This window comes from Cariama cristata, unplaced genomic scaffold (genome assembly GCF_000690535.1).
Source record: "Cariama cristata isolate BGI_N322 unplaced genomic scaffold, ASM69053v1 scaffold7785, whole genome shotgun sequence".
Taxonomy (NCBI): domain Eukaryota; kingdom Metazoa; phylum Chordata; class Aves; order Cariamiformes; family Cariamidae; genus Cariama; species Cariama cristata.
The window spans coordinates 1-25229 of NW_009619162.1; the positions used below are offsets into that span (position 1 = coordinate 1).

The 25229-nt window shown below is 42.7% G+C and overlaps 1 protein-coding gene across 1 annotated transcript; it reads right to left on the reverse strand.

Annotated features, from left to right (window-relative positions):
* Positions 1–13583: 13583 nt before the first annotated feature.
* PAG1 (phosphoprotein membrane anchor with glycosphingolipid microdomains 1) lies at positions 13584–24721 on the reverse strand (the record flags this gene model as incomplete). The annotated part of the gene is made up of 5 exons (XM_009701129.1): positions 13584–14005; positions 15948–16007; positions 20540–21129; positions 24067–24163; positions 24670–24721. Coding segments are annotated over 5 exons (1150 nt in total), but the record flags the coding sequence as incomplete, so codon positions are not given.
* Between the last annotated feature and the right edge of the window lie 508 nt (positions 24722–25229).

Sequence of the window (25229 nt, forward strand, 5' to 3'; positions counted from 1 at the left end):
TGAGTGGGCTGGGTCACAGATACGGACTCACAGATATGGACAGATCTGGAAATCTTCTGAAGGAATAAGAGGGGTGTGAGGAACTCTGGGGGGCATCTGAACAGAGTACAGATGTCCTTGGGAGGCTGGGGACCAGATGGAGACATGCTAGGCCGCAGAGGGGACGATAAGAGCGCTTTGAGGCACAAACCAAGCCAAGGACAGGTTTCTGAGGGAACGAGAGAGGATCAACGTCCAACCAGGGCTGTGGTACACAAAGAAGGTGTCGGAGGCACGGTGACTGGGAGCAGAAGGGTTGTGAAAGGCTTGGAGGGATAAGAGCAATTAAAAGAGAGGTGAAGTGCCACCAAAATGCTGTGGAGCACAAGGAAGGTCTCAGGAGGCATCTTAGGTGGCATGGAGAAGAAAAAAAATGCTGGTTTTAGGGACTGGAGATCTTGGGAGAGGTGCGATTGCAATAAAAGAAGTCCAAAGGGGGCTTACAGAGCCAAGAGTGTGCTCCAGGGAACATCTGAGACCTCGGGAGGCATCGTGACAGTAGCAGAGGGGTTCTGAGGGGGACAGACAAAAGAAAGCTCAAGGACATGATGAAGAAGTGCAGAGGGGATTTGAACCGACTGCAGATATCCTCTGTGTTGATTATCTTTGAATGATCATGGTGACTTGGAGGGGTGCATGAAGACTGGGGAAAAGAAAATGTCACTCCTATCTTCGACAATAACCTGAAGGAATACCCAGGAAACTACAGGCTAATCAGCCTCACCTTGCTCTGTGGGAAGGTGATGGACCAATTAATCGTGGAAACATGTTGCAGGCACATGAAGGACAGGAAAGTGATTTGGAGTAGTTTGGAGATGACACCAAACTGGGAGGAGTTGCTGATGCACCAGTTGGTCATATTGGCACCCAGAGAGACCTCAGACAGGCTGGAGAAATGAGCCAACAGGAACCTCATGAAGTTCACGAAGGGGAAATGTGAAGTCTGGCTCCTCAGGAGGGACAACCGCAGGCACCGGTACATGCTGGGGGCTGCCCAGCTTGGCAGAAAAGGACATGGGGTCCTGGTGGACACCAAGTTGAACTTGAGCCAGCAACGTACCCTTCTGACAAAGAAGGTGCATGGTGTCCTGGGCTGCATTGGACAAGGCATTGCCAGCAGGTGGAGGGAGGTGATCCTGCCCTTCTGCACAGCGCTGGTGAGGCTAGGCTGCTGGGTCCAGGTCTGGGCTCCCCAGTACAGCAGGGACATGGACCTACTGGAGAAAGTCTGATGAAGGGCCACAAAGATGATGAAGGGACTGTAGCATCTGTCCTATGAGGGAAGGTTGAGAGAGCTGGGACTGTTGTGCTTGGAGAAGAAAAAGCCTGAGGGGAAATCTTATTGATGTCTGTAAGTACCTGAAGGGAAGGTGCAAAGAAGACAGAGCCTGGCTCTTCTCAGTGGTGCCCAGTGACAGGACCAGAGGCAGTGGGCACACACGGAAACACACGAGGTTCCCTCTGAACATCAGAGAACACTTTTTTACTATGAGAGTGATCGAACACTCGCAGAGGTTGCACAGGGAGGTTGTGGAGTCTTATGAGAGTGAACGAACACTGGCAGAGGTTGCACAGGGAGGTTGTGGAGTCTTCATCCTTGGAGATATTAAAAAACTGCCTGGATGTGGTCCAGGGCAGCCTGCTCTGGGTGGCCCTGCTTGAAGAGGGTTGGACCAGATGACCCCCAGAGTTCCCTTCCCAACTCAACCATTCCATGAATGCACTGTGGAAAGAATTGAGCTTAGAGGAACAACTGGAAATCTAGCATTTCCTCATGTTTTGAGTGCTTGAATTTGTGATTTAAATTTTAATACAGGCCTTTTTTGTATCCGTTCCTAGGTATTTTAAGGAGAAGCTACTGATAACTCTCTTCTCCAGCCTGTGACAGCCTCAGCCCTCTAACCCAGAAACAGCACAATTCTGGTTCTGCTGCTGGGCTACAAAACTCATGGCATTACTCAGAGCAGCAGCTGTTTGCTCCCTTCAGATCCCATCCAGACTTCATTTTGCCCAGATCTTTTTTTTTTTCTTTGTAGTTTGCTGCTGAAAATAAGCTGCAGGTGAGAAAGGAAAAAGACCTCTGAACGCTTTTTTGAGTGGTAGCCTTTGAGTATCTGCTGGACAAGGCTTGACTCTCTGCTGTTTGACTTGAGGCACAAGCGCAGCTTGAGAAAGTTCAGGTTCAGGGTTGTTTTTTTTTTTTTTGCAGGCTCCTGTAACTTCCCAGAAAAATATGTGGGAAAACAAAGACTCTTAGGATAATCTGGTGGTTGTAGCTCAGCCAAACCCTTACAGAATTTTATGGGACAAAGGAAAAACACAATGCTAGCCTTAGAGTTTTGTGTTTTTCACAAAAAAAACTTTCACATAATAGAAATTGTCCAGCAGTCTAAATATACAGATTGCTATCAGATCTTCCTTGTTTTTTCTTCATTTTGTGGCGGACTGTAATCCTTAATAATAATGATCCTTGTTATTATTATCTTACATTATCCCAATAATCTTTCATTATAGTAACTGATGATGGGATTACATTCCATATCAGTCACATCTGTAAATACGCAGATCTCGACTACTTTGGTCAATAAGCTCTTTAGCAGAGGCTATTTTGGAAGCATCTATTGTAGCTCTAATGTGCTTTCTAACACCGCGACGCATGTGGGATCCCTGGTTTCTGCCTGGACTGGCAGTCCTCTGTTCTTGCCTCTCAGTCCTTGCACAAAGGCTGCACGGAAATTCCAGTTGTGTGAGTTCTATGAAGGGCCAATATCTCATTTGTGTAATAACCAACTGAGAAGAAGTAGTGATAAAGTATTGCATCAGCTGGAGTGCTAAAAGAACAGTCATTCATGAAAGGTCATGTCACTGCAGTTTTGGGCTTTTGAAGCAAATCTGTCAGATACATTATTCTACCAAGTAATGTCAAGCCTCTCTTTAGCTCCAGAGCTTTCTAGCTCAATATAATACTATGCTGCATGGACACAAGGTGAACTGAGTCTTTGAGTGAATATGTACCCAATTAAAAGTAAATTGACAGTCACACTTGACAGGGGATAATTCTTTTTTAAACCCCAGGTGTCACTGCAGTATAGTCCCGATTGCATACCAAGCTCCTGTTAGGTTAAAGCTTTACTTTTAAGTGATGTCAAAGATCAGTGGAGAACAAAGGTGCTTGTACTTTCTATTCCCAGCTGGGTGCATGCAGCTACGTGATTAGCCAGAATCCGGGCAAATTGTTCAATATTTCAACCAGCCACATTTACAGTTCTGTGTGGTTGGCCTCAAACCTGAAGCTAGCTGTTGTAACAGAACCATTGTATGGCTGATAGCAACAGTTTGGAATGAAGAATGAGAAAAAATTAGTATCCATGATACAGTTCTCTTGGTAATAATAATGCATACATTTTTCAGAAGAACAGCCTGCATGGGGTAATACTCAGCAGTTACTTCATAAAAAATGTATATCAAACTACGTATTTTGCAGCTTCTTGGTCCATGAATGAATGTTCAGTAAAAAGCAATCTTCTTTTAAACTATCAGATCTTGAATGATTTTTCACATGAAATTTCCCTTATTTTTACAAGCCCCCTATTTGACTCAAACCTGATATCTTTCAGTACTAAAATATACTTACCCAGATTAAACATTGAAGAGCCATCACCTTGCCAGTGAACAGATACTATTTGCTTGTGCAAGGCTAATTTTTTCAGCCTCCCAGCTCAGTGTAACTAATTTGTGGTTGCACTGTGAATTTTCCAGGAATCCGTTCATCAGTAACTACTTGGTATTAAATGGGTAAAGCTGTTCTTCTCTTAATCTGTAATTAAAGATAATGAAGAAGAAAGTGCAACTCATGGAGAATGCAAGTCCCAGTAGGCCAGGTACCATTTCAGCCTCATGCTCTACATGTACAAAGCAGCCTTGCTCCAGTGGCACGCTTAAAAGATGGTGTTTCCTTGTGTTAGACTTCCATGCAGAAGCTGTGTTACGTATTCAGCTGTGGTCTTAACTCAGCTGCACCTGAAATGCTTCAGGATGTTCTCAAAGTATTCCTACACAAATTAGAGGCATGCCACTGACAGAGCAGTAGAGCAAATGGCTGGAGAACATTACCTAGAGAGCATCTTTAGCAAAGAGAAAGGAATCCAATGCCATGGCAATTTCAGAAGATAATCCATAAAGCTGGTAATTGCAGCCCTTTAAAAATGCCGAAAGGTGCACAACTTTCAAAGGCTCGAATCCGGTGTTCTTACCTGTATTAAAGAGCATAGTGCCGCTGCACGCACGGGAGTTCCTGCTTTAGTCTAGAGACAACTGAAAACTGGTGCTGTTGTGTGCATGCTTGAATCTTGACAGGATTGTGGCTTTGGGAGGAGTGAGGTGCTATATAACACAAAGAAGACTTTATACTTCTTGTCAGATAATGAAAGCAGCACAAAATGCCTGGAACAAACAAGATTCTATCAAATAATGCAGCTTTTAGGACCTGTAGGAGGAAGTGACTACAATGACTGAATAAAGTATTTGTTAAGAAAACAACCGAAAGAAGCACAGTTTAAGAAAAACAAAACAAACCGCAAAGCTTATTTATTGTGTTTTATTCTGTCCGGCTATTGAATTTATACCTACATTTCAATCCAATTAATTTTGCCAGGATTCTTGAATTAAACTCGTTTCATTGCAATGTAATGTTTCCCATCTGACATAATTTACATGGATTACCAATGAATTCAAAAGTTATTTGCAAATATATTAACCAGAGAAAATGGCAGGGCCTCTTTTAAAAGCTTTCAGAGAATACAGTACAGAATTTTAAGATTTTTTTTTCTGCATATAAACAAGTAAATATTAGGATACCACTGTACATAAATAAAACCTGTATTTTATATTATTGACCTATGTTCTTACTTTGAGATAACTGCCTCGTATGTTTATGTAGCATTTTTTTTCCCTGAAATATTTACATAAAACTAATCTATATTTACAGTAAATAACCATAAGTACCTACTGTGCTTTCAGCAGCCAAAAGCTTGAATTGGCTAGAAACATCAGATGAAGATTCTTGGAATAATGGTATGACTAAATGACATCAACTCGTGTACACTACTACAAAATGTCGAGAGGAATTTCATAGCATTTATCAATTTACAAAATGCAACTTAGTGTTGGATCTGAACTGCTCTAACAGTAGGATAAGCCCTGCAGTTACAGTCAAGCTACAATTTATGGATCATAGTCTGCAAAACTACAATATTTCAGTGTCTGCAGTGGTATTAATAAAACAATACTGATTTCATACAGATAGCAAGCCAAATAACCCGTCATGTAGGCAATAAGCCTCAGCTAGTGCCATCTCGGAAGTCTGCATGCACTGACTCCAGGTTTATATAGTACAGTCATTTCTTCAAACTGCTCTCACTGCCTACAAGTCTGAACTACGCAGTGTATTTAACTGTATCCACACTAAGACAGCCGGAGACAGTTCTCATCCGCGCTTTTCAGAAGCTCATACTGGTTTGAGGATGTTTTGCAGCTCTGCGTCAGGGAGCAGAGAATCAAATGGTTGTCCAGAAAACACAGTTTGTTGCTAGAACATTACGTAAGAAAATATTGCTGGAAAACTATTCCAGTAATAAATATTTTTTCCATTATAAAACAATGGATAAAATAAATGAAAGTGTTTGTAGTTACAAATATTCATCCACTATGTTCTAAGGATGCAATGTTCCATCTATAAAGCAGTTTTATGCTGAAGCTCCTATAGCACCTGATTTAAAGTGACTCCTACTGAGGCATGATTTTAAGAATAGCTCTTAGAGATAATCATCCATGTACCAGAATATTTTTTTTGTTGCTCTTATGGAAGTCATATCAATTCACTAACATAAAAGAAAGAAAATCTATTTCACTGAAAATACGAACAAAAATACCTAGCACCAAACCTCTTCTGAACTCTGTCTTAGGGTCCCATCCTGCACCTTTGTTTCATGCAAATAATTCTATTTAAATAAAGTAATCCAGTTAGGGTTTGGTGGGGTTTTTTTGCTAAAAACCATCTGTGCAAGTCTCGATCTGCGCGTGGCACTTCCGTTAGTGCATCTACATTTGTCCATTTTGGGTTTCTGATAGAACAAACCCATGTCTTTAGAATTTATGTATTTGTTTGATTTCTGTTGATATAGAGGCTTGATAAAAGATCAGCAAACTGCATCATGGTGGGGCAGAGAGGACTTGCCCCTGCCTCTTTGAGTATAGGGAATATGGAGAAGAATAAAGAATTCTGTCCATCTCCTGCGAGATTCTCGGCAACTTGTCCCTTAACTGTAACCTCTTCTACTGTCAAAATCTTTCTAAGTGCAAACGAAATTTAGCTGTTCTTCCTTTTACCTCTCTTCCTAGCCGCTGCAGTAGGCTGCACCTGTCTTGCCCCAACAGTAAATGCTTTTTTTCTGGGATTGCAGGCAGGGTCTTAGCACCGTTGCATCTCAAAAGACTAGTCAGACTGAGGAGAAGCAACTCGCGTCCCCCTTTCTTAAGTTAATGGGGTCAGGGCTGTGGAGCAAAGGGCCGTTCCTAAGTAGTCATCGCCACAGAGCAGAGACAGGTCCTGCTGGAAATCATGAAGGTGGTACGTGTGGAAACTCAGAGTCACCAGAGGGATCCAGATGCTCATTCAAAGACTTGTCTGCTGGTTCTGAGGAGACTGGTTACATGACTGTTCTCAAATAGCTTCAGAAATAAAGACCAAATTCCAGTGTCCTCAGATATGTGAGAAAGAAGAGTTTTGTGCTTTTAAGGTGTTTTTTACTAATACATTTAAACATTGTACCAGTTCACCTCTGACATCCATCTTTCTGTGTCAGTTGAGTGCTTGCAAGCTACAGAACTTCTTGCCTTGAAAGAAAGCGCAGACCTCCACAGAAGTCTGCAAGACAGCATGTGATTTCCCCAAAACATCCGACTTAAGTCCAGGCTCCTAAATCTCACAGGCACATAAAAAAGGTCCCGCTCAGAATTGTTGTGTGATGCACTTTCCATGCCCTCTGGACAGTTGCCGTATTTCATCAAGGACAAAAGAGATACTTGGATGGTGATGGCTGAACATGGCAGGGAGGACCAGTTCCATAAAGAAGAGGGTAGTCCAAATCCAGCCTATGCTGAAAGTCAAAATGTAAGAGTCTCTTTGTAGACATTAGCAAGTCAAACCATCAGCACTGTCTTCTTTTTTTTTTTTTTAAAAGTAATAAGATTTGTAAGGTTTAAACCCCCCTCCCCAATATTACAAGACTAAAGTGACAAGCGTTGGTAACGTTATCTTGTAGTGAACGGGAGGCATTCTGAAATCTTAAAGGAAGCACTCTGAAGTCAAATGATACATACTTTGTAAATCATCTAAGCAGATTGTTGCATTATCATAAACTACAAGAAATAATATAGCTGCCCTCTAAACTGAACAAAGAATCTCATTTTATATTTTCTGTAACAAACACATGCTAGTTAAAATTACGCGAGGAATTTGCAGAGACAGAAACCTTGTCAGACTGTGCTGCTATTATAACAACAAACGAACATCACAAACGAAAGCCAATAGTTAGGAATGTGGATGGCAAGAGAGTACCACATACAGTAGACAAGTTGCTGTGCAGTAACAGTGAGCATCGTTATTTTTAGGCACTTTGCTATCATGTTTGTAGTGACTGTCCTTCTGGGCAGTTTGAAACTGCAGACCTCCAGAAACAAAAGCTCACAGCTTGAAAAAACACAACTGTAAGTTTTATGTTATCTGCAGACTGGGCACAGGCCAATGGGTCTGTAATACAAAGATAATCCACGCATTTGCTGTGGAAATTGGGGTGTTGGATTTAGCTGTGTGAGCAGGTCAGGCCAAGCAGAGCATTAAATTGTTCCAGCGATTCTGCTTACAACACCTAAGCTGGATCATTTAGAGCTAGCTTAAATATATCTACATTGCGCAGACAGTCTTGCTGACCTTGGCTTACATGTAAAGTAAGTTTTATCAATTAACCAGTAGGAACTTTGCATTACAAATAAGCTTTCATCTTTCTGTTGTCCCCAGGAAAAGAACAGTGTCCAGTGTATGTGATACCCTAATTACCATAGGCAATTAATTTAATACTTTTGTTGTTTAATAATACTTTTTGTAAGCCTGGGATCTTTCATACTGACCCAAGCAAACGGGGGTTTTCTCTCCTTGAAGAAAAGGAACCCTGTGTTTTTATCTCTGTGATGTTCCATTCATAGCATTTATCTTTAGCATAATCCTCAACATATGTTGCTAGCTAGCAAGGGGTATAAAAATACTTTTCTGGGGTTTTTTTTTTTTTTTTTTTTTTTTTTTTTTTGAGGCTGAGATCTGCTCTGGCAATGACTTCAGCCACGACCATCCCAAAAGAAATGCTACAGATCGACTTCAGCACCAGGGTATGAAATCATATTAATAGCAATAATGCTCCCTGCTCCCAGGAAAAGACCTGCCCTTGAAAGCCTTCCACACACCACCGCAGGAGCATCTGTCAGGCTGAGCATCTTTCTGCATTCTCCTGTTTTGCAGTACACTACACACACCAAGTTACTTGTGAAGCACATAACAGCCTTATTCAGGCATGTTCCAACCTAAATGAATAGCACTCGTCTGAAATAACTGGTAATTTGCCTAACAGCAAAACTCCCTCATTGGAGCATGGCCCAAATTAAAATGTTTGTTGCATAAACAGATTTCTTACTGTCATAGTGCAAACAAATGTATGTGCACAATAGCAGACAGAAAAAAGTCCTTGAGCTGGGCTCTACGATGGCTCCAATCCCACGCTCCACAGATGAAAGTCGTGTCTCTAACTGCTTTCAAGCCAAGGTACTTTGGCTTTTAAACACCTGTGGTCCAACCTAGGCTTGTTATGCATGATGGTGGTGTGTGGGATGAACAAGAGACAGGGCAGCACCGTCAGCCTTTTGTAGTCAGAGGGACACAGTTAACGCTAAGTTCTGGGAAGCAGACAATGCTAGAGAGAGCACTCTCACAGCTTTACACGTCAGCTTTCAGAAAGCACATTGAAACCATTTATGCAGCATCTTGTAAAAGCACCATTGAAAGGCTGAACAGACAGCACCGCGTATACAGAATTGTGATCAAGACAGTGGACAGGAGCTGATCAGGGAGCCATGGAGAAGCACGCAGCCCAGAAGAATCCCTGCAGGATGGATCCCCTGCAGGCAGGCTAGACGAGGGCTTAGACAACAAGGCAGCCGGTCCTCAGCCAGTTGCTGCTGTGGGGATGGTTCATGCTCTGCGTGACTCGTGAGTATGAATCCCCACACCTACTCATCATCCATCACCCTATGAATCCTGCTACATGTAAGTAAGCCTGCAACTGATATTAATAGAAAGACTGAAGCAATTAATTGCTCACAGCTGACATGGACAAAGACCACCTCCCTGAATGCTCACTGTTGAAAAACTTAGATTCTTCAAAAGAAGATTGATAATTCTTATTGCAAAGCTTAGTCATCATAGCTACATTACTGGGCTTCTTAGAGGATGTTTGTGAGAGACTATTGCTATCGTAGGGCTAATTGACGTCCAATACATTTAACGTGTCTCTATAAAGCCGTTTCCAACTTAGACAAGTAAATGTTGGGGTTGTCCCTTTGTACTTTTGAGTTAAACACAGTATGGAAAAAAAGTATGGAAGTACTAGCTACTTAGTAAAAAAGGCACTATAACTGATCTAACCATGGTAATTAGGTACATGCCTGTGCTACAGGTATCTGTAAAGAATCTCTCTCTTTCTGTGACTGAGAGCGCAATTCTACACTCTTCGTGGTAGAAAGGGGCGAGTGGTTTATGTATGGGGTTAGCACTCGTTTAGGTACGTGGTGAGAACAAGTCCCATAGGAGACACAGATTCATGGAAGAGATGTCCAAACTGCATTTCCTATTTTTATCAGTTCCTAGAAGGAAATGAGAAAAGACCTTTTCACTAGTGCAGTTATACATACATTACAGCTTGTCTTGGCTGTAAGGCAATTTGATGTGAGATCTTACGCTACAGTTGTGCCAAAAAACGGAGGCAAAGAAACAGACGGTGAAGCTTCCCCAGAAAAGATCACCAGGTAACAAATACGTCATTTTGGATTTTGACATTTTATTTAGGGATATGGTAAAAGAGGAAAAAATAGCAATGAAGGGACAAACAGAAGAGACTCCCTTTTCTTTACAGTCAGGATAATCTATTTGGGGCTTACTGTTGGAAAAATCTTTCTATCCAACATATTAGTGAAAAGGAAGCATTGGCAACAGCCGTAAAGGAACAGATCTTACTTCTGGGGAAAGGGAACTAAAACAGAAGCTTGATTCTTTGTCAAGAGATGTAATTATTCACTTAAGAACCTTGGACTGAATTCTAAAACATTTTTCTTTAGCATTAGACCATATAATGGAGATTGTAGGGGAGTTGTGGGACCCTCCCCATGCATCTCTGTTCAGGAGGGTAATTCCTTTTTGCAGCTCTCAAGAGTCCAATGTGCAGGGCCCTAAGCGGCTGAGGGCAGGTACACATCCCGCAAGCAGCAATCCAAAATGTGAGCTCCTTGCGCACCAGGCTGAGGGTCTGGCGGACGATGAAAAGGTTGTGACCAGCCTGAGAGTCATTTCAAGGGGAAGGAATGTGCCAGCACCACAGGACTGCAGATGTAGTACCAGCTCCCAGTGCAAGGCTGTAAGAGGCAGGTTAAAAACAAGCAAAAAAAAGAAAAAAAGAAAAAAAAGAGAGGGGGAGGGGTTTCACTGTGGAAAAGGGAAGTCTGGGGGTCTCAAGGATCCTGCTCTGAAAGACTGCAAAGAGCGACCGGGCAGCCCTCCTCCATCCTTTGACTTGCTGATCTTGATGGGGGCACTTCTAGTGTGATGTTTGATTTTCTTCTTTTGCACCTTAAAATGTTACAATCGATCAAGAGTTCAGCGTTATTCTTTGCTATTGTTAACTGGCATTATCTCTTATCTTTAAACTGGTTTTGAAATTGAATCTGGTGAACCTGACAAACCTCATGCTGCTCCTGTTTCTTCAAAAGCAGTCATCCATGTAACAAGTAAGAGAATCCTTAAGGGATAACTACATCTTGAGATGTATTTGGGAATTTCAGGAGCTGAGGTATGCCTGCCACTAAGTTGCAGGAGTCAAACTGAGGACTACATACAGAAACCCATACCCCTGAGCAAGGAAGAGACAGCAAACACACAGTTAAAGACTTCAGAAATTCTCCAGACTTAGCACAACAGATCTTCTGAAACATGGTGCATCTTATCTTTGGCCTTAAACAGTGAAGTAGAAGGAGAGAACAGTCAAAGGCGAACTTCATGAATTCACATTCAAGGGAACAGAAATAGAAACTTTTTTTGAGGGAAAAACTCCAGAAAGGAAGACCAAAGTCAGCTTTAAAAAGCACTGCAGCAAAGTGGAAGCAAAGGGTTTGCTGCAGCTGTGGAAGCATGGCAGCATGGTCAAGAACAAGATGGTTATAGACTGGTCTGAACTCCTTCGCCTCCAGGGAAGGGAGTCATAGATCTGCGTAGATCTGAGTGCTGCACTGTCGCATCAGGTCAGGATCCATGAAGTCGGAATCACCCTGCGGACAGAGTTTGCCTGCACGCTTGCACTGCTCCTCAGAGCCGCACTACTTACAGGCGAAGCCCATCCATCAGTACACTTCTTTCAGTTATGAAGTTATTTCTAATAAATGCGTGTAACCAGATCTGTGTTTGCTCTTTATAGTACCAAGTAACGTTGAGCGCTAGCCAGAGATCCGAGAAGGACTCCATCTGGTATATCAAAGCCCAGCACCAACTGAGCTGAAACTAAACCTGTTTTGGCTACTATGGAATAAGCCAATCTCAGTTTATGTACTGTTTATTTCAAACTAAAACCAAACTACTCTTTAAGCACATGCCTGATACTACGTATGTGAAGGTATTTGAATGTTACCAAGTTTGGACTATAATTTATATCTGTGTCCAAATGACACGTGTATGCTTATATACATGGGGATATACGCACATGTGTACACATAACTGTGTACAAATGCGTATCACACAATGCCAGTTCTCTACTCTTGCACTATGCTTGTGCTATTGTACTATTCTTGACGAAAACAGAAGTTTCAACCCAGAACCTACCTACTTTACCCAAGCAGTGTACTTTGTTTGTAACAGTAACAGAATAACTTGGTATGTTTGAAAATCCAGTAGCTTTCAAACTGCTTCTCAGAGCCCCAAGAAGTTCTTGGTCGCTCTCCTGCTCCTTTTAGCAGGGGAACAAAGAGGACCAGTGGCTATCCCAGACTAAATCCCACTCTCTTCTGCCTCTTTTTTTTGCCCTTTAGCAATGTTCTTTTACATAGACTCTATTATTTTGAGCTTCAAAACCGCAAGGCATGTTCAACATCCCTGCTTGAGAAGACAAAAAAAAAAAACCAAACCAGCAATTGTTCATTTACATACTTCTGAAATAGGAAAAAAATGTAAAGGAAAAACCAAATAAAGCCCAAAGAAAGAATGGGATTCCTCCTGTTAATTAAAACTGTAATTTAAGCTACAAAACTTTGAAGATGAAAAAATATGTTGTAAAAATAAAAAATATCATCCACTTAATACAGTATATAAATTTTCCTATATAATAAACTAGACAAACATAATAAAATACTTTAAGTCTTAAAAAAAAGGCAAAATTCTTCAAAAAAACGACTCAACACTCTTAAGGTTATACTGAACATTATGCCAATGCATTCATTTGCACAGCTTTTTGCAGCATGACAACTGTCTGGCGTGTCTACGCGTAGGTACGTGTGTGCACGTGAGGGGAACGGAGCAAGAATGCTAAGGGTGTCACTTGCCATTTTAAAGTGGTATTTCACAAATAATCAAACAAAAAAACCTACAAATACTAGGACACATCTCAAATATTGCAAGTCACATTCTACAGCCCTTGACATCAAAAAAAAAAAAAAAAAAGCTGACAGAATTAATTCAAGTACATTTGGAGTAGGTCCCTTGTGAAGTACTGTTGTTTGCACCTTAGTTGCAATGAATGTGGACAGAGCTCCCCGAAAGACACAGAAGTGAGCACACCTTCCCCAGCCCTGCAAAGTAAGTTTGAGTTGAGGTACGATGAGCCGTGATTTGCTCAACGTTGTGGATGCCCACACTTGAATGAAAAGTGATGCTTGAAACCCATTTTGAAGCAAATGAGATAAAACAACCTCTTCAAATGAAAAGCTAGCTTTGTGTAAAGGCAGTCTTTTTTTGGTATGTGATCCTATTGGGACGACAAGCGTGGTACTCCTTCCCAAATTCTGGTCATCTTGGAGCTAACAATAAAGAAGCCTTTATGTTGTCCTGGTTGTCATGCCGATCTGACGCACCCTTTCCCGTAAGCCTCGATCCACCACCCAGAATAACCACACCCTGGCTGAAACGCACGCTGCTGCTTCACAACTTTTGTTCTTTACTTAGCTTTGTTCCTCAAAAGGAGAAGCACTTCCCTCTCCATGTTTCACATCTTCCTTTGAAAATACCAGCGGAATAATCTGCCTGCCGAAGTAGTTAAAGTCTGGTGAAATCCCTGTGGTGCTGCAAGTCCCCTATGCTCTCATAGTCATTCTCTCCTGAAAGAGCAATGTGGTTTGTGTTAGGCACAGACAAGGTCCTGTCTTCTTCTTGGCTCACTGCCTGGATAGCTTCATAGTCCGGCTCCAGCTCCCCGTTTGGTCTGTCCGCTGACTGAGGCACAGTGGTAGTAGTTAGGGTGTTTTCAAAATCCTTCACGCTTGCGTAGAGGCCACTGCAAATAGATGGGGACCTCTGAGATGCAATTTCTTGAATACAGGTGTAAGGAGAATCCAGCGCCTTGATGGTCTGTCCCGGCTTACTCACCGATGAGTACATGGCTGAGATCTAGGAAAAGGAGACGCTGAGTAGTTAAGCATGGCCTAAAGCTTGTGTGCCAGTTTGAACCCCTTCCACCACAAAGATGTCAGTTACTTAAGAAAAGACAAGATCTTCTAATAAAAACATATCCTTTCTTACAAAAAAAAGATAATTTCTTAGCAATCCTTTCTTTCTGGCATGCATTTATAAACTGATTTTATAAGGCATTCTTTTTTGAAAGAAGTTTATAAATATAAAAATTCTTTGAACATGAATCTCCTGCAGGCAAATTAGACCCGGGACAAAAGGGAACGGCTTTGTGAGCAGGAGCTCTTGCAATTTTTGCTATGGTCCTGGAGCCAGCTTGGGTTCAATGGGGAGACAGGCGTCAAAGGGATGATCATGTTTAGCTCCTGTAATGTAGGAGAAGGACGCTGTCTGATCCTTGGGGTTTTAAAAATGATGATTATTATTTTTAATGGTAGCGGCTACTTTTCTGCTTTTAGAGACATCCCAACAGGAGAGGAGTTATCTGTGGTGTTCATAGACATGACCAAGGAGGCTCTAAGTCATTTGAAGAGAACATTACGAATCAGGAGATAAATTACCCACACCAGAAAACAGCAAATAGTCAGTGCTGAGCCCGATATGCAAGGTCTGTCCTGCTGACTAAACTCTGCCTACGAAAAGGGGCTGCATCTCAGTCGCTGCGCATCAGGACTTAAGACTAGAGACTGAAACCTCTCAGCTACTATAAACACAAGAGAGGGAGCTAGAGTCTCACTTGGCTTTAAAAATCCCCTCTGACGAGGTGGTGTGCATAAACAAGCGGAGGAAGGTGGCCCTTAATGAAGAGGTGCAGGAGAAGCCCACGTCCACACGTGTCAGGGCTCGCTGGGGCTGGTGCCAGGCGCAGGGACCCACTCTTGACTCCCTCTGCCAGTGCGAGTGGGTACGACCCCTTGCACAGGGCAGATGGCTGAAACTCCCTGCACTGCTGCTCTGGTACCTAATATCACTATTGCAACATAGCTCTTCTGTTACATTTAAAGTCTTTCCTAAGCATGTAAGGCCACTCTGGATTTGTATCAATCCAATTAAAATAGTAGATTGCCATGAAAATGTTCATTACCATTAAGCAACACTGACTGATGCAGATGAACCACATCGCTTCCGTTAATTCTGTATTTTTTAAATTTTTTTTGTAAAGAGAGAGCTCCAATTGCAGATGGCAATACTTCCTACTTTTTATTGACTTCAGCCAACCAAACAAAAAATGACTTTTCTGCTCATCCATACTTCAGTGCTTTCCAGCATTAAATTACATGAACCCAGTTCAAGGATCAATTTATTTGTTAACGTCTGGGAGCACCTCTCCCAGCAGAAAGCATTAGCTCACTCAGCTCATTGCCAAGTTTGTGTTTACTTTTATAGCCGAAGAACGCATTTATAAATTGCATGGGTGTACTGGATATGATCACAAACAACTTTATTTCTGTTTAACTTTTCTGGTTTTGTTTCAACCATCTCCTCAATTGATTTGACTAACAGACATTTCAAAGAACAGTTTATGTTCTAGTGCTTTTATTGTGCTTCCGTTTATTTCCCAGAGCCTCAAACACTTTGCTTGGGGAAGGTGGAGCATGTTTCAAAAGGCTGCTGATTATTATTCTTAAGTAGTGCTCATCATCCAAATCAAGAAGCTGCCCTAACGATCAGCTAATTGTGGCCTCCTGTTATTTTCTGACACCATTTTTTAACCTACTGGCCTGATACAGCCACATGCTAGGATACTTCTGATTTTAGGAATGTGGCAGTACAAACTCTGTGCAGAGAAACTTTGGCTTTTGTCTTCCATTCAGACAAATTTCTCCTTTCTTAGATCCTGCTTAATCATGCAGAGCTTACGCTAAATTCTGCCTGAAAAAAGGCCTCTAGTTAGGTATTGAATTTTGAGCAAGAAACCCACCTCATCTTCTGTAAGAGATGGATCTTCCTCTCGAGACTTGTAAGACATTGAACTAAGCCTCTGTAAAAAAAGGAGGAAAGAAAGAAAAAAAAGGCTCATTACTAGTCAACAGTGCGAAATCTGTAATAAAACCCTCCCATTACAATCAATACATTATATTTTATGGTCATTTGTTCACTAGTTCCATTTTACATAGCTAATACCCCTAATATCCAGAGTACATCTCTGGAGATAACAGCCCTGAGGTTAGTAGAACTTTTTAACGTATCTGCTTTTGTGCTGATCTGAAAAGGGTAAAAATAATGTAATGGTTAAAACAAACTCTGCTCCGCTGTATCCCTGCCTTTACACTGCTAAAGAAGCAAGAAAGAGTCTGCAAATTAAAAAGTCAGCTGTTGTGACACACTAGTTGGCCTTCCACGTGATTTTCAGCCATGCTTTTAGGTGACAAAAGAACAATACCCAACTGGCACCTTCTTGACGATTGTTACCCTTCATTCAGCGGATCCTGGAAGTGCTGCAAGGGAAGCGCCGTGTCCTCCCTTCCCATGGAACGTGGCAGATGTGCCGAGATGCCTCAAAACCACTCGGACCACGAACACCGAAAAGACCTGCTGCAACCCACTCCGAGAGGGGCAGCTTAACCCTCAAAGCACCGTCTGGACCCAGTTCACATAGCAAAGTTACTCAAGGATGGTGGTCTTGGTTTGGTATCAAATCTAACTTCAAGTGTGTAAAGTGTCGGGTGGAAATTAGGTCACGAAACACTGGGGGAAAAGCATTTTGCTCTTATGAAAAATGTTTTAAGACCTTTATGGCAACGAAGACCCTGGCTACCTCACAGCAGCCATGTGATTCTTCCTCCCTGGGGCGAGAAGGTGGGTCCGAGGTGCTCCACAGTGGGTCCGAGGGAGCCTGCTGGCACTGTTTGTAACAGGCTGTATCTTAGAGCTTCATGCAAATTCTCCACCTAAAATACTTCAGACCTCCTCCAGTGCAGACCAAGGTGGAGAAGTAGAGCTATTTTTAGCACAGTCAATCAAATACCGCTTCCAGGCACATACTAGACGCACAAGACACTTTTTTTTTTTTCTTTCTGCAGAGGCTCATTACAACAGATTCTTTCCCACTTCCATGTTTCTTGGTGTTTTCACTTGTGATAAATACCAAGCTCCAAACCCCTCAGGCACTTCTGATGAAGACCCTGACCCAAAGCGCACTGAAATCCGCCTGCCGCTCCCCAGGGGCTTCCCTCACACCTAACAGCTCCCTTGCTTCTTTCTCACTGTCTGGAGAATGTGCTCTTTAACCTGTGGTTTGTTTACTCACCAATAAAAAAAAAGGAAAAGTTCAAATGTATTTTGGCCCTTTATTAGATTCACAGCAGCTCAGTTTAGTCTTTCTTACTTGCAAGATATTTTTTGTGTTGAGGAGTGAGTTACTAATTTCATCCTCAGACATTAAAACAAACATGTTGCTTGCAAAATTCTTCAGTGATTTTCTCTCATCAGTGTGTCTATAAGCACCATGGGGTCAGGACCCCTTCTACAGTTTCCTACTCAAATGCTGACAAATACCCCAGGGTGCTGGCAGTCCTGTTCTTGTTTCCCTGGGATCTAGAGTTCTTTCTGCTAAATGTGAAACCTGTGACACATCAGTTTTGAAGGATACTGTCATCTTGGAGACTGAAAAAAATGCTTGCTCCTAAACATTTTGTACCTAGCAATATTATAAATTATGCTTGAAACCTCAACAGCAGCAAAACAAACAGCGTGTGTCCTTATTTGCCTTCCACTTTCCTTTTGTTCCTCGACCGTACTTGATTTTCTACGCTTTGGTTCAGCTGCTGCTCCTGATTCGGGCACCAGAACAAGAGGACCATTCTCCTCTGGGGTATTTGTAAGAGATGCTTTGCCCATCCTCAGCCTGCGCAAGGCTGAAATCAGATGGCAGCAGCCAGCCGTACACACGGAGAGCGTTTCTGCCAGCGCTCGCTCTGAAAAGACCTGGGTGAAAAAGGCGAGCCATACTTCCTTTTTTTCAATGACAAAGGAAGAACTCAAGAAAAATTACTCTGCCTCTCCAGTTTTATTAGAAGAACTACGACCAATTTTTTCCAGGTGACAGAGGCCTGTAAGAGGCCTCGTGCTATTAAAGGTGTCTTTCTTCACCAAAACCTTCCAAAGGATTTGGCTGGGTCATGGCCAATAACCAATTGAGATAATTAATTTTCACCCGTTTATTGCACACCTGGCCCTTGAAAGGATCCTTTATTCTTTTTATGCTGTTATATACTGGAACGATCTCTGGCTTGGTCCACCTAGCTCTCTCCCAAATGAGTGTGCTTCAGGAACTGGCATGGGCTGGGGACCATCCTGGCTGCCCTCTTTGACAGGGTGAGACTGGAACAGCCCCGACACGGTCTGTCCTCTCTCTGTTGGCAGCTACGAGGCTCGGTTTACACAAGCAGCCTCCCTGCCTGTCCCTTCTTTGTGCCCTACTAAAGCAAAGCCTAATTGCAGTGAGAGCGACTCGCATGACTTACCCCCCAACCTCCATCTTCATCAGGGCCAGGACAGAAGATTGGAAAGTTTGGGGTACGGATATCGTGTTAAGCAAGGCAGCTAAGTAGCCTCACAAGACAGGAAGCAAAAAGAGACACCTACGGAGTCTGGTTAACTAAAAGAGTTATCAATATAACATACATTGCCATAAACATCTTGTTGCCGTATCGGAAAAACCAGGCATTGCTCTGCATTGTTTGAAGCCGCAAAAGAGAGGGAAAAATTATCGTCTTTGCAACAGAAGAACAATCCCACAACCACCTCCCCACACAATGCCAACAATAATGACATTTATATATTCCATCAATTACCATTTCCAACTCTGCCGCAGCTGTAGCTCTCAAGGACAGGACAGGCGCACGCTTCGATGCATAATGCATGTACCTTGCAGCGAACGCGGGAACGGTCTGATGCTGCCGAAGCTTTAACTCAGGATGGCTTTCTAATTAAACTTTTAGACAAACACCTTTTTTTCTGGCACTTAGGGGACTGCATGTGTCATCTCTTGATTAATCCTTCAAAACCTGAACAATTTTAATCAATTCCCACTCCTTGCAGTTACTGACACTGTATACACGGTGTGCTGGGGAGCTACAGAGCAGCAAATGCTTTTCCTTTGTATCGGTGCCTGGGAAATACAATGATTTTCTGCAAGTCTTTTCACGCCTGGTAGGAAAAATGTCACTGTTACGGAAAGCTGTTTTGCTAAAAGTTTAATTAGAAATTGCATATGGCCTGAATTTGGGAGGGGGGAGTGTTGGCGGACTACTGTTGACAATCACATCTTAATTTTTTACTTAACGTGCTCGTTATTTGTAAGAATGTGCACTGAAGAGCCCGGATAAACAATTTTTATATTATGAGTAGTCTTCAGTTTATTCATTTTGACTCTATTGTGCTTTATAGGTTACATGGCTGGTCAGTTATTTAACACAGTATTTTTCTGCCCTCTGCCTGGATTACTGAAATAACTTCAAATAAGAGAACAAGCAGAAACGAGTAATAATACCTCAGCTCTGCTATGATTTTTCAGGTAAATGTTTACATTAAAATGTCACATCATATCTTAAGGATTTTTTTGAAATTTTCATCAATACCTAATATTATCTGATAACTCAGACACTGAAATTGTATTAATCTGCTAAAATCACAGTTCTTTTATTCACAATTGATAATAACTTATCTAAACTAGTTCTGAAAAATGGAAACAGTTTATGAAAACTCTGTGAAATGATCTGAAAGTATCCTTAAAGTTAATTCTGGGGAAAATCTAAAAAAGGGACAATAATTTGTTGAAAATGTCATGATTCTATTTTTCAAGGACTTCACCACTAACTTGTTCCTAGGCTGGGAGAAAGATAAGAGAATAAGCTGCTGAGAAAACATAACTTTTGGCCATGATTTCAGCAGGCAGAAATTAATTACTCTGTTTACCTGTGACATACAGAATTTGACAAATAGAAAAGCCTGCAGTTGCAATCTCTCTCTCTTTCTATCCCTCTCTCCTGCAGGGAGAGACGAGACGAGTGGCGTTGAGCGGTTGCGTAACACTCGTCAAGGTGGCTCAACAAAGGAGGCACATCTAAAGTTAGGGCATCCACCAAGAATGCCCCCCTCTCCTTTTTGTAAATTGAGGTTTCATTAGAAAAAAACAAAGGGGGAATTCTAAACCAGATACAGATGCTGACAGAGGTACTGGATACCTGCTGTAATAGCTCCCACAAGTATAATACCATTAAACAAAGAAGCAGAGTACTCCTATACAATTTCTGGATAATATTTGGGAAAAGCCTTATGAAGTGTATACTGCAACAATCCAAAATATAGGCTGCAACAGAAGAAGCACCTGCATATAATGCAAAGACTATACTTTTTAAAATTTCCGTATTTTACAGTCTTGCATCACCTTGAGTGTTTTGGTTTTTTTCTTGGCATTTTTTTGTTATTAAAAAAAAAAAGCCTCTCCCACCCATATGTTCTCTGTCATTATTTGGCTATTTGACAAGGACAAGTATTTGCAGTATTTACCTTCTCTGGTTTACTTGCTCCTTCTGTCACTTCTTCTTCCACTTCTTTTTCTTGCACATTATCATTTTCATCAAGAAGTTTCATGGGTACCGGAGGGGGAAGCTCATCCTCTACATCTGGTGTGTTGTCAAGAGGGCTCTCTGAATTAGCACTTTGGCGACTTTTTTTATTTCGGTCAACAGATGCATATTCTGCTGATTCAATTCTGCACTCAGGAATTTGATTCTGCCCTTCAGAAACCATCAGTGAAGCCTTTGATTTGCTGTTACAGCTCCCTTCCATGCTGGCTACTGCTCCAACATCTTTAATTTCCTTCACAGTTTCATACAAGCAGTCTTCAACTATGTTCTCCTGAGAGGAGCTGTCTTTCAAGACTTCGTAAGGCCCTTCCATTCCAAGACCTTGATCATTTTCTGCATTTCTAGCTGAGATGATGGTTTCCATGGTGGTGTTAGGGGGAATACTGGGTAGTTCTCGGCTCTGGTGACATTTTATAGACTTTCCAAGACTGTCCTGTTGATCTAGCAGATCAGACGTCTGTACTTCTTCATAAGGCTGAATACAGGCGGTTGTACTGTCCTCGGAGAGTACTAGAGAAAATTATAAAGACGTATTTAAAACAAAAGCGTAACTATAAGGTGAGCAGGATTTGGTACTCTCTACATCACTTCAGTTTTGTGTCTCATTGGAAAGGACAAACGATATGAATGCCTGGAAACGTCTAGTGGTCATCATGCAAAAGGTTTCAGTTACAGAGATTTCTGCACTCCTCTGTTAAACTATCTTTCTCACAACGTCTTAAGTACTCTCTGCACCCCCAAGTCACATTAAATAGCGACAGCATTGACAGTAAGAACAGGGGACGGGTGGGTAGGTGCAGGTGTGCACGGATGTTCAGTGGCTTGTACTCAGTTACGCTGCATGCTCGGTAATCTCAGATGGGCAACGCCGGTGGGAGGCCTCAAACCAAGTGCCTTTAAAAAAAAGCCTTGTTAGATTTTCCTCTTTCCATTTCCCTATCCTTTGGAATCAAAAAAGGAAAGCGTTCTTGCTTCCTCCCTACCCAGCCCTCACCTTGTTTAAGATGCTGGCCAAATTCTCGTCTGATTCACGCTTTGCTCAGCCCTGTGGCAGGCAGCCTCCCTGCACGCTACACCAGAAGCTCCTCGCTGGAAGGCTGTGCCATACTTCTCTAAGTCTCGCAGCACATCATGTAGGTTGACAACCTACTAACGAGCCAGCCATATGCACAAAAGAGAAGACTAGACTTCAGAAAGTAGTGTTAGGCAGAACATGTTAATTTTTAAGTCCCAGAAATGGGTCATGTGTCACTGTCACTAGAGGGTATGAGGGATTGAAATCTACGGGACGTCTCATCTTACAGTGCACGCGTATGATACCTGCCTGCATTCAGGGATGTATACATGGGCATGTACAAGCATGTTTCAGGTAGTATATGGTATGTAACTTTACATCACACCATTTCTTTGAAAAATCACTTCTGAATAGCTTTACTTTTCTTAGTACAGTTCCTATGGTACTCTCTCAGCAAAATCAACCCATTCTTCCATTTTCTTCCGTGTGTTTGACATGATGACCTAAAGTGTTGCCGAAGCAATCAGTACCCTTGATTTGGTGGTTGGCATGGACCTTGCCTTCTCTTGTGCTCAGGGCGTGCAGACTCATGCAGTCAGCCCCCCCAGGGAGCCATAGCCTGACAGCAAAACTCAGGATGGAACTGGAGGTGTGAAATGGTAATTGCTGTCTGAATGGGAGGAGAAGAAAAGGAAAACATCCTTCTCTGTTCATCTCCTGCATACAACTGGGGAGGAACAGGAGACAGGCAAGGTGTCCTACTCACTCCCCGAGATGCCTGCAGACTTTCTGAAGGACATCAGGACCCATCCTGGAGAAGCTGGAACATGTTTTCCCTTGCTCCCAGGGATTTCTGTGCTGTGCAGAGCACCGTCACGGGCCCCAGAGAGCAGCCACCCCCTTCAGCCTGGGGAGGATAATCGGGAGCAACGAGAGCTCGTGTTTCCGTGCTCCTGTGGTTATGGGTAGTAGCACAGAAGGGGTTGGTCTAGATAAGGGGTTGGCATAGATAAACACAATCCTGCTAGGCTGAGTAAAGGAAAAAACCCACAACATTTGATGGTGCTGCTTCCATAGCCATGCCCCTGCTCAAAAGGGTAGCAGAAACAGCAAAAAAGAAGAAAGAACTATTAACAAAAAGGATGCATAAAGTATAAGAAATTAAAGTACGTTGGTTCCTGTTATTCAGAAGGGTTGTTATTCAGCATGTAAGCTGAGTAATATCAGACAGTCTGAAAACTGTCTGCTGGTTGACAGCACACCTTTTAGTAGCAGCTTTGATGGCTGCATGTGTGGTGACTCGTGGCAAAGAGAAACGCTTCCCTTCTGCAGGGCTTTGCTCTGCGCATCAAGTCCCTCGGTGAGCCACACGCCTAAATACACAACAAGCCAATGGACGGGAGCAGCGATTAGCTGCAAAACCAAAGTTTAAAAATTCCTTTGGATACTTGACTCTGAGGAGTAAAGACTGAACAGCTAAGCCTCTGGCTGCACAAGGAGATGAGGAGGTGAGCTACAAGCCGGGAGCGCTACAAGCCAGGAGCGCAGCCTCCGTGTTGGTGCCCAGTGTGGAGGTAACAGTTGGCTCCCAGCAGTTCTCAGCTGAGAGTGAGTTTATTTTTAGGTGCAGCTCAGCAAAATATTTTCCAGTGATACTTCAGTGTGAATCATTCTGAGCGTTCAGCAAAGCAAAGACTTGGGGAAAAAAAAGGAAGCCTATTTATGTTGCCTGTTTTCTAAAACAAAAAATTACAAGCGGCAGCCTTGCACAGCACAGGGCTATGATCCAAAGCTGTAGTCCCTGCAGGAGGACCTGAAATATTTCCACAGCCTCCTGGAGCACTTCTGAAGCTCTAAGGTGCAACTGCATCTTCTGGTCACAACCCAATTCAGTAGCTGGCCAAGATTAGGGACCGCTGCAGTCTTTGCCTGATGGCCTGGTCAATCTGTAGGTGTAGCGTGGTGGCCTGGAGGAGGACCTCAGCACCTTCCCAGTGTTGGCTGGCGTGGAGGATTGGGAGCCGGGGTATAGGGCTGTGCCAGAGCAGGCCCAGCAGGGAAGCGGAGATGCAGCCTAAAGCACCACTATCTCCATGGGATGGGCTGCTGACTTCCCAGCAAGGCAAACGTGCTCACTGCAGTTTTTAACTTGATCTTAAGTTTCGTGTGCATTATGTCCTGCGTGAGGAGGACTGACTGTCCTCAGAGAGCTGGATGCCTGGCCACTGCCCTGGGATACAGCAGCCGATCTGGCGTCGGATGTCCAGAGGGAAATGCAGGGTATTCAGACAAATGGCATGACTGTGTGCTTGGAAAGCTGACGGCTAGAAACCTAAGACTTGAGGGATCACCAATTTGCAGCCAACGTGGGAGCTGTGAGCAAGGGCACGGCGCTGCTCATTCATCCCGCCCGCAGGGGCTGTGCTACTCACCCTCACCGTTGCTGAGTGCCCCGTTCTGGTCGCTGTTGGGAGGCGGCTCTGTAGCCGAACTTGTGATTGAGTGGCTGAACACCTCCTTGTCAGAAGGCTGCAACACAAATTAGCGAGATCTAATCACCGTTGGATCAGAATAAATGTTTGCAACAAACTGGAGCTCCAACTCACAGGCAGGAGAGTCAAACCATGCTGACTATACTTAAAGATTTAGGTGTCTGTGTTTACAGGTGTTAAAACAAATAAATGCAAGTACGTCCAGAGTGATCTCCCTTCCAACGTTTATGGTAATAGAAATTACTACGGCTTCAACCCATGAGAAGACAGCAGCTGACAAATGGGTACACTCAGCTTGTACTGCAAATGGAGTGAAAGGCAGGAGATCTGGAGTGACAACGGTGGCAGGAAGAGCATTGAGAAAGTGCAGATTATCAGGGTCTACACAAGTTCTCCTCCTCCTCCTGTTCTGCAACTTTTCAAGTTTCCCTTGGTCAACCATCTCCAAATTCCTGAGCTATTTTCCAGCCTGCGGTATTTTGCAAGGAGCTTGGTGCAAGCTAACCACAAGACTGACACAAGCTGCCAGAAGTAAATACTTACCACATTCATTAGATTTTCATGATCTCCATTCTGATATTTGGCCTTCTTTTCCCTTAATGAAAAAGACATATGAACTGTTACTACAGATTATACATTGCTAATATACAAATGCCAGTCATAAATAGACCTTACACACCTGCAGAGAGCAGAACTGTGATTCACAATAATACTGAAAATGGAATAACTGAAAATTATTACAGAGGCTGGTATGACCTCTGTGTAAGGTCACCATCAAGGTAGGGCAGTGATGAACATACCTGAAGACATACAAAAACCACCCAAAACCCTTTTTCTTGTTCAGTACAAGATCGCAGTAAGGAGTAAGTGATGATAATAAAAATATTATTATCCTCAATTTAAACATATCTGAAATGTTCAGAGGTACATGAGATACATATTTTGGTGTAAGACTACCTTAAACTGTGTCAGTAAAAGGTGTTTATCCTATGAAGAAGTAGAAAAGGTCCACAAAATCCAGCCTTCTCCCACTCAGGATGCTAGTTATAATTAAGCATGAGCAGTTCAAGAAGGCCTACAAATTTCATAGCAGCAGAGGCCTT